Source organism: Papio anubis, chromosome 1 (assembly GCF_008728515.1).
Source record: "Papio anubis isolate 15944 chromosome 1, Panubis1.0, whole genome shotgun sequence".
In the NCBI taxonomy this organism is placed as follows: Eukaryota; Metazoa; Chordata; class Mammalia; order Primates; family Cercopithecidae; genus Papio; species Papio anubis.
The window spans coordinates 138,188,620-138,197,828 of record NC_044976.1 but is presented as its reverse complement, the minus strand read 5'-3'; the positions used below and the strand labels follow the sequence as shown (position 1 = coordinate 138,197,828).

At 45.8% G+C, this 9,209-nt stretch overlaps 1 protein-coding gene across 2 annotated transcripts in view; it reads right to left on the bottom strand.

Annotated features, from left to right (window-relative positions):
• Positions 1-598: 598 nt before the first annotated feature.
• Positions 599-9,209, bottom strand: part of CAPN8 (calpain 8) — a 75,456-nt gene continuing 66,845 nt past the window's right edge. For both annotated transcript variants that reach the window (XM_031655471.1, XM_031655473.1), the window contains 6 exons: positions 8,112-8,176; positions 4,050-4,118; positions 3,590-3,668; positions 3,047-3,163; positions 2,083-2,141; positions 599-849 (listed from right to left, as the gene is read on the bottom strand). In XM_031655471.1, the coding sequence (XP_031511331.1) occupies positions 826-849; positions 2,083-2,141; positions 3,047-3,163; positions 3,590-3,668; positions 4,050-4,118; positions 8,112-8,176 (413 nt within the window). In that variant the 3' untranslated portion in view covers positions 599-825. The remainder of the gene's footprint in view (positions 850-2,082; positions 2,142-3,046; positions 3,164-3,589; positions 3,669-4,049; positions 4,119-8,111; positions 8,177-9,209) is intronic.

Genomic DNA, 9,209 nt, shown 5'->3' with positions numbered 1-9,209 from the left:
TGCCATACTTAGGAGTCGTATTCCTATAAGGAACATTCATCTACATCTACTTCCAGAAAGAGAAAATTAATCCATAATCAATCAGACTGATCCAGGGCCAAGGCGTGTGTGTGTGTGTGTGTGTGTGTGTGTGTGTGTGTGTGTGTGTGTTCTCCTTGGTATTTTGTGTCTGCATAGAACAACCAGCCCTGTCCCCATTCCTCCCTTAGGACACCATGGCTGTGCCATCTATTTTCTTACCAACAACAAAGATGCCAGCGTTCAGCTGTGAGCAAAACTAACCTGAACTGCCTTTCCCCTCTAGCTATTTGCCAGGTAAGAATTTTCCTCAGTACAGTCCAGCAGCCTCCCGTGTCTGCAAATAAGGAAGAAAGCCCTGTCCTCCCAGCATCCCATCCCTGCTCCCTTTCTGGGCTCCTTTCCTGAAGGTGGCCTCCGGATGCCTCTCGGTCCACAGAAGACCTCTCCTCTGAGAAATTAACCTACATTTTGTATCTTTCAGCAGTTTTGTATTGTGCCATTTCCCAAGAACATCTTCTTTCCTAAAGCATAAAAAGCCCAGGATACAGCCCAGATAGCATATCACAAGAGAAAGGCGGAAACCATTCTGGCTCACAACTTTAATTGATTGCTTTCCCTCCACTGGGCCCACAGGGTCGGCTTACATAGCTCATAGCTCAGTGCTGCTGAAAGAGACCCAGGGCAAGAAAGGTATGAACAACCAGTGAATGCCACTGGAGCATAAATGTTCACAAAATTGTAGAGAAGGGGTGACAAGAGGCAAGCAGTGGGGCAGGGAGTGTCACTGATGTCCGAAACCCCAGGTCAGACCAAGACGCAGCACAGCCACTGCAAAGGAAAAGGATGAGATTGAGTTCTTGGCTTCTCAGGGGCTGGGGTGCTTTCACCATCAATGCTCTCCTGCCTCACATGGCAATGATCTTTTTATCTCCATTCCCCAGTAAGTGCCTTGTTCAAACATGGGAAGCAAGGAAGGCCTTCACTACGTCACTAACTCCTGAACAGGGGCACTACAGAAATGTGACTCAGAAAAAGCTCTAGACCCAAAGGGAGCTCCAAAAATAGGTATGTGCATGTATATTCATATACACACACGCATATATACACACAATAGTGTATACTAATATATACACACATATATGTACACAATAAATGTGTGTATATATCTCTATAGATTCCTATATATGTGTATATATCTTTTCTTATATATGTATTTGTTTCTATATGTGTATATATATTCCTATATATGTATATTTGTGTGTGTGTGTATATATATGTATATTTCATGCACCCACACAACCACACTCCATTTTAGGTTCCATACTATTGTCCAGGTATCTGTAAGAATCCACAGGTCTATTTCTAGGAAGGCCTTTCCTGGGCTACAGGAAAGAGGTCAATGGCATTCCCGCTTTAGAGAAGAAAAGAAAGTGGATGGGCACAGACAACTGGGCACAGCCAGTAATAACCTGGTGCTCTAGTTCTAGCGCCTCAGAAGCAAGTCAAAGGCCAATGTCTTCCCCTGCCTGGACCCTAGAGATATCTCCACACTTCCTGCCGTCCCCTCTGGCCAGTAAAGGCCTCTGCCATACAGGGGTGCAGTGTCCACAGGGGAAGTACTCTGATTTTTTCTGCAAAAACATTATGTGGCTTGTACATAGTAAAAACACTCATTCATTTTGCATCTTCATTCTACCTGTTGCAATTTCGTTTTTGTTTCCTACATCCTTCCATGGGTCCCTCTAAGACAGCTGGTCCTAGAAGCCAGATACTTTATATTGTGCCCACCACCCACAGCTCCATCCAAATTAACAAGGGCTTGCATCTCTGAAATTACCTGAAATGTAGCTGTAGCTGTAGCTTTATGGTTACAATAATAATAATAATAAACAAAAATGTTTGGAAAACTGTATAACAGTTGCCTTCCTCCCCCCAGTGCCTGCCACAGAATGTGCACGGTATTCACATGGACCTAAGACAGTCAACAGGAATAAGCACCACTCGGCAACTACATGGTCCAAGAATTTCAGCCAGCAATTCATCAAACCTCAAGACACTTACCTCAGCCAGAGAGAGCTGCACCATGCCGTCCTTGTCTTTGTCCAGAAGGCTGAATAGTTCTAAAACACCAGAGAAGGAATGAAATTAGATAAAGCTGTTCCTGGACTTGGGAACAGTCAGAGAGCTGCCTCTGTCTACCCCATCCCCACCTGGGGAACTCCCCTTTCCCTTACAACCCCTTCCCCTCCAGTCCCCACCTAGCCCCAGGGACCTCAAAAAGCTAGATCCAGGGCACACGATGAGCTTTTGGGGGATCAGATGCCCCCCGCCAAAACAGACAAACCCCGTTGCCAGCAGAGATGGTCCCTTTGGCATCTCCATCCTCAGAAGCTTTATATCAGAAACGGGCAATTACTTTATCAAGGTGCAGTGTTGTCAAACAGATGGTGGTTGTCTTGCTTATGGGTAATCCAGCCCCTTAGCATTGTCTCTGGCTAACTGACCTTGACTCACTAGAACATAACACCTACCAAACCTCAGTGCAAGGAAAAAATCCCTCCCTAATAAGATATCTAATCTCAAGGCCCAATATGGCAGGAAAATGCCTATTGCCTTCCAGAGGGCCCCCTCCATCCCTTCACTGGGAAGAATGCTCTCAATATGATCTGTATTGAAAAACAAATATAAATAGACATTAAAAGCCATCTAAGAACAGTTACTGGGACTCATTCATCTTGGCCTAGTGACTGCACACTGTAGATACACGATAGTCTGGATGGCAGCTTTGTAAGTCTCCAAAAAAAGGCAGCCTCCGTCCTGGATCTGGCCAGGCTGGACTTCCTCAGCCCCTTCAGGTCCAGTTGCCCCTCACCCACAAGGTGCCAGCATTACAGAAACCCTGTCTATCGTTTTCTGGGCCCCTGGCCTCCTAAAAGCAATGTCTGCTTCTGCCCCTTGGTCCTGCCCCTGCCCCACCTTGCACCTTGGGATTAGTAGGATGGCGCTGGAGGACAGAGTGACTCACTGAAGAGGGTCTCTAGGCGGATCATACAAGCCACGAAGCTGTCAAAGTTGATGCCAAGCTTGCTGCACGCATACCGCAGGGCAATGGTCTGCTGCACCTGGCTATTGAGGGTGAAACCTGAGGGCAGAGGGGGCCTGGGTCACGGGTGGAGCGGAGGACTCAGCACTGTCTCCCATAAACACTCAAGGAGCTGACATCGCAGGGGCCCCTCTGTGGTTCTGTATCAATCTGCAACCCAGGTCTGACTCTGCCTTCTCCAGGGGATCCCGGAAGGCGTCCTGCCATCCATCCCTTTCCTTGTAGCCACTCCTCATCAGGTTCAGCCTCATTCCATGTCCAGCACTAGCACCAGCACCAACTCAACCATGGGTGACATCAGCAAGCGAAAGCAGAGAAGGTGAGGCAGCTGCCTGTCTGGTCAGTTCCTCTCTGTCTCCTTCATAGCCCCATCCTCTGTAATTGCTGTCACCATCATCATGAGAATAAATATTTACAATGTGCACACCTGGATCCCAAGACCCTGTCTACAGGATGTGTCCTCACCTGCCTTCCTGAGGGCTGTCCTCATCTCATGGGCATCAATGGTGCCCGAGTGGTTATAATCAGTTTCCCGATAGATCTCCTAAAGCAGGAAAGAAATCCCAAGTAGAAAACAGCCATTCACAGCCCCTACCAGAATCATCTCCCTCCACCACACTGCTTCCTCAAAAGGCCAGGGACACATTCAAAAAGAGACCCTATTGACTCCTCCCAAGAAGGTTTCAGAGCAAAGATAAGAGCTTGGCCAATGCTGGCCCCTTTGCTGTCTGAACAGCAGGGCTTTCAGGGCAGTGGTTGGTATGAGAGTCTCTCATTGCCTTCTTGTTCCTTCATGACCAGTGTGCCCAGGTCTCAATAGTTTTGACCATGATTAAGGATGTGGTCAGACTATGATGGACCAGGAATGAGTGTAAGTGAGGATTAGAACAGAAGAGAGGATGCCCAGAAGGAAGAGAAGAGTTACCAAATACTTCTGAATCTTCAGCCAGAGCGTCTTGAATTCCACCGGCCCCAAAGTGCCCGTTCCATTGCTCTAGGCACGTTAAAGACCAACATGATTGAGTCCAAATTCTACATGCCTTAAGGATTTCTTTCTCTTGTGAGCTTGCACGAGTGCCTTAAGGCCTTAGTGAACCTTCCATGTTTGTGGCAAGCAGAGCAGTAGGGGTGACAGTGTGTAACAGGTTCAAATAAAGATTTAAAAGTCAAACACGCACCAAGACCCTCCTCTGAGGCCAAGCACAGAGCTAGGAAAAAAGGGCAAGTCATGAGCTGGCCAATCTGCAAAATCATGAATACCCTAATCATCCTGGTTTATTTACAGGGTGGAGCTGTATGATTTGTAAATTCGCTTCTAGATTTACATTTCTGTGATTGATCATTCAGCTAATTAGAGTTTATTGGAATGTCAAAATATTATGGGAAAAGACATCAGGAGCCAGGAACCATGGGATTGGGAGTCTAAGCCACAGGATCTGCCAATAGGCCAATATACAACCAAACAGGAGGATATTATGAGGGATTTTCTGTGTCCAATTTACATTTACTCCACAACATTTTTTTTTTTTTTTGAGACGAAGTCTCACTCTGTCGCCCAGGCTGGAGTACAGTGGTGTGATCTCAGCTCACTGCAACCACCGCCTCCAGTGTTCAAGTGATTCTCTGCCTCAGCCTCCCGAGTAGCAGGGATTACAGGCGCCCGCCACCACACTCTGCTAATTTTTTTTCTTTTTTTTTTTTTAGTAGAGATGGTTTCACCATGTTGGCCAGGCTGGTCTTGGACTCCTGACCTCAAATGATCTGCCTGCCTCAGCCTCCCAAAGGGCCACAACTATTTGTTTTTTTAACACTGTGCTAGTCAACAGGGGTTTCGTTTTGAACTGCACTTACACTCCTAAAGTTAAGTCTTTTAGAGACTCTGCAATTTTCTCACCAATCACAACTAATCAATAAACAGTATGTACATTACAGCACCAATGTTAAAATTTTGAAATAGCCCCAGATACTCGGGAGGCTGAGGCAAGGGGATTGCTTGAGCCTAGGAGTTTGAGGCTGCGGTGAGCTCAGATCGTGCCTATGAATAGCCACTGCACTCTAGCCTGGGCAACATGACAAGACCCCATCTCTGAACAAATCATTAGAATTCTAAAACAGACTATCACTCTCACCTCCTTTAACTAGCCAAACAAAAAGTCTTGTAAGCCTCATCCTTTAAGAAAGTCGGTGTTATTGGATCTATAATCTGCACTGAGTGTTGAATGCATCATAGCCTTCAAATCCTTACTAATAATTCAACCAATACATCTCAGAAGAGTAGTGTGCAAAGGAAGCTAACACTCGGGTCTAGGTACTCTACAGACTTGTATCTCATTTCATCCTAACAATAGCCACACAAGCTAGGTATCATTATCCCATTTTCCAGGAGAAACTGAAGTTCAGAGCATTTAGCAACCTCCTCAAATTTATACACCTCAATAAGTGGTAGAGCCAGAATTTGGACCCCTGTCTGTTTCTAAGCCTTTGTCCCAGAACACCAGTGGTCTTCAATTCCAGACAAAATTGCTTGCAGAGACCACACCTACAGAATCAGGATTTCCAGGAATCAGGGGTTTTTGTTTGTTTGTTGTTGTTGTTGTCTTTGTTGTTGTTGTTTGAGACAGAGTCTCACTTTCTCACCCAGGCTGGAGTGTAGCAGTGCGACCTCCGCTCACCGCAACCTCTGCCTCCCAGGCTCAAGCGATTCTCGTGTTTCAGCCTCCCGAGTAGCTGGGATTACAGACATGTGCCTCCACGCCCGAGTAATTTTTGTATTTTCAGTAGAGACGGGATTTCACTGTGTTCCAGGCTGGTCTCGAACTTCTGGCCTTAAGTGATCTGCCTGCTAATGCCACCCAAAGTCCCGGGATGACAGGCATCAGCCACTGTGCTCAGCCAATTTTTATAATTTTTTTCTATCACTTTGTAGGACATGTGAAAGCCTGTATTTTTAACTGTATTTTTAACACCCCATGGGTGATAAAGTACTGATACATGCTATAGTACGTGAAACATCATGTTCAGTAAAAAAAAGCCAATCACAAAGGACCACATATTGTATAATTTCATTATATGAAATGTGCGCAATAGGCAAATTTACAGAGACAGAAAGTAGATTAGTGGTTGCCTAGGGATGGGGGTGGGGGTTGGGGGAAATGGAGAGCGACTGGTAATATGAGTACAGGGTTGCTTTTTAGGGTAATGACAATGTTCTAAATTATGTGATGATGCTTGCACAACTCTGAATGCACGAGAGCCATTGACTGATATACTTTAAATGAGTGCATTGTATGGTATGTAAATGATATCTCAATAGAGCTGTTATTTTTTTAAGGATTCCATGGGTATTTCTGCTGATTCAGAACCACTGCCCCATACCACCTAAACTGTTGGAACAGAAACTCCTGAAGAGTGGCAGAGAGTCACACTCCTCTTGGAACCGTGAAAGACACAAATACCGTTGGGAATAATGAATGGGTAGATTACAAGGCAACTCTCAAATCTAAACTGAAGTCAACAGACAGGGTTTGATGACAGTGATTCAGAAACCAAGGAACTATTTGCAGTAAAGTGAATCAACACTTAACAGTTCCTTGTGGCCCACAAATTAAATTGTTAAGCATGGAGAAAAGACACGAGGGCTAAAGAGCCCCAGCCTTTTGCAGGGAGTGGCAGCCTGAAGCTCAGAGGCCAAAAGATAGCACCAGCCCTCCATGGCAGATCAGCCATGCAGAGGTGGGCACACACGCTCTGTCATCCAGGACCACTCTGCATGACAACCACGCAAAGGAAAATCCTTCCTCCCCCGCAGTTAACGAAAGAACCCACAGTAAAGATCATCATGGATTAACAGAGCTCGTCATGGATGCGGCCCCAAGGAACGGAGAAGGACCCTCCAAGGCTTCAATTTTTAAAGAAATCACCTTCACCATCAGCACTGTGACGAATGGCAACCTGGACCCACCGTAGGCAAAGCTCTAAGGAAGTGATGTTACACCACTCACCCTCTGTGCCTTCACACCTAGAAGGTTCGTTCCACCTAGAATGCCTTAACCTTCTCCATTCCTCCCAAAAACTACTGCCCATTTGCTATAGACTGAGTGTTTTTGTCCCCCAAAATTCATATGCTGAAACCCAATCCCCATGTGAGGGTATTAGGAGATGGGGCTTTGGGAGGTAATTAGGTCATGAGGGTAGAACCCTCAGAAATGAAATTAGTGCCCTTATAAAACAAACACCAGGAAACTCCCTCACGCCTTCTGCCATGTGAAGTTATAGCAAGAATATGCCATCTATGAACTAGGAAACCGGCCCTCATCCACCACAAAATCTACCAGCACCTTGATCTTGGACTTCGCAGCCTCCAGAACAGTAAGAAATAAATTTCTGTTGTTTATAAGCCACCCAGTTTATGGTCTCCTGTTATAGCAGCCAGAACAGCCTAACACATCATACTTCAATATCAAGTGAGGGTTAAATTAGATCAGGGAGAACAAATAGGTTTTATCTTGTGTGATAATTCTAAACTATCAGTAGTGGCTGTCCACAAGCCATGTTAACATTCTGAAGCAAAGATCAGATAGTGATGTGGATAGCTCAGGAAGCAGGGAGCAGTAGAGGGTGGGGGTGGGGATGGGTGGAAATGAAGGAGAGGAGGAAGATGAAGAGATGAACAGAGTGTGGAGGGAGGAGGTACGCAAATGCCCCATGCTTGCTACCTCCAGATTACATGATTTTAAATAAGTCACCTAAACACTGCACACTTCGGTTTCTTCACCTGTGAAACGGAGATAATCTCAAGCTTTTTGAGGCACATCCATGATATGATACATTTTTCCTTTGAGGCTTCAAGTACAATCCCTGACATATGCTCCATGCCTGCTCGTTCCCCTTCTCATTTTTTACCCTTCCCTTCCTTCTAGCTGGAAAAGGTGGGGAGTCTTCAAAAACAGGACGAAAGTAAAAAAATAATGCAACATTTAAAGGATACATCCAACAGACTGATCATTTCTCTGCAAGTGTTGATGTTGAATCCATCGAACGTTATGTCTGTTCCTAAAGATTTAAATAGAAAAGGAGGGTGGGAATTGGATCATTTGAAGGTGAGGGAAAGAACCTCCAAGGTAGAAGACCCCCAAAGATACCATCCAAGAGTGTGGAGTCAAACTTGGTCTCTGCCAAATGAGGAGAGCGTCATGGCAGGCTTGTGGGCAGATATGCCTGAGCCTCCTGGTGCCCTGGGAGATAGGACACACAAGCACCAGCATCCAAGTACAGAATCTGAACCTTGGCTTGGCTCCCTACAAGCCACAGACTTCAGCAAATTAATATCTTTGTGCTTTAATTTCCTCCTCCATCAAATGGGAATAATCATAACAGTAATAATAACCTTAATTGCCCCAAAGACTGGTTGGGTATTAATTGAGATAATAGAAGTGAAGTTTTAGCCCAGGCTTGATATATGATAAGTTCTTAATAAAACAACTAACTTTATATGGCTAGGTATTGTTATAAGCACTGCACAACTACTCTTCAAAATAACTCCATGTGGTAGATGCTATCATTATACCCATATTATAGATGAGGAAACTGAGTCCCAGAGCGATTATGTGATTTGCTCAAGGTCACAACCAGTAGGGAGCAAAGCTAGGAGTTAAATGCAGGCCAGCCATCTCCACAGCCTGAGCTTTTAATCACAACATACAGCCACTCAATGACAGCTGCTGCCCTTCCTTACTAAATTGCAGGCATGTCACTGGAGCTCCAGCCATCCCTGGCCTCCACCCTCACCTTCCATATACCTGGGAGCCAAGACAGGTGCCAAAGACCCTGCAACCCCCTGTCTTTCTCTCCACCGTTCCACAACTGCAGGAGCAAGAGTGGTTTGGAGAGGAGATGGCCTGTGCTCTGAGCTCTGGGGATCCATCTGCTCAGCCCTGGGTTCGTCCCTGTGAAGGGTATGACTTGCTTCCTGGGCCAAGCCTCTGCTTCCTGAATTCTCAAGCCCAGTCCTGCTGCAGTGAGTGAATGAGAGCCCATCAGTCACTGGAAGACCTAACCTGGCCCATCCCTGGACTCGGAGAGAAAC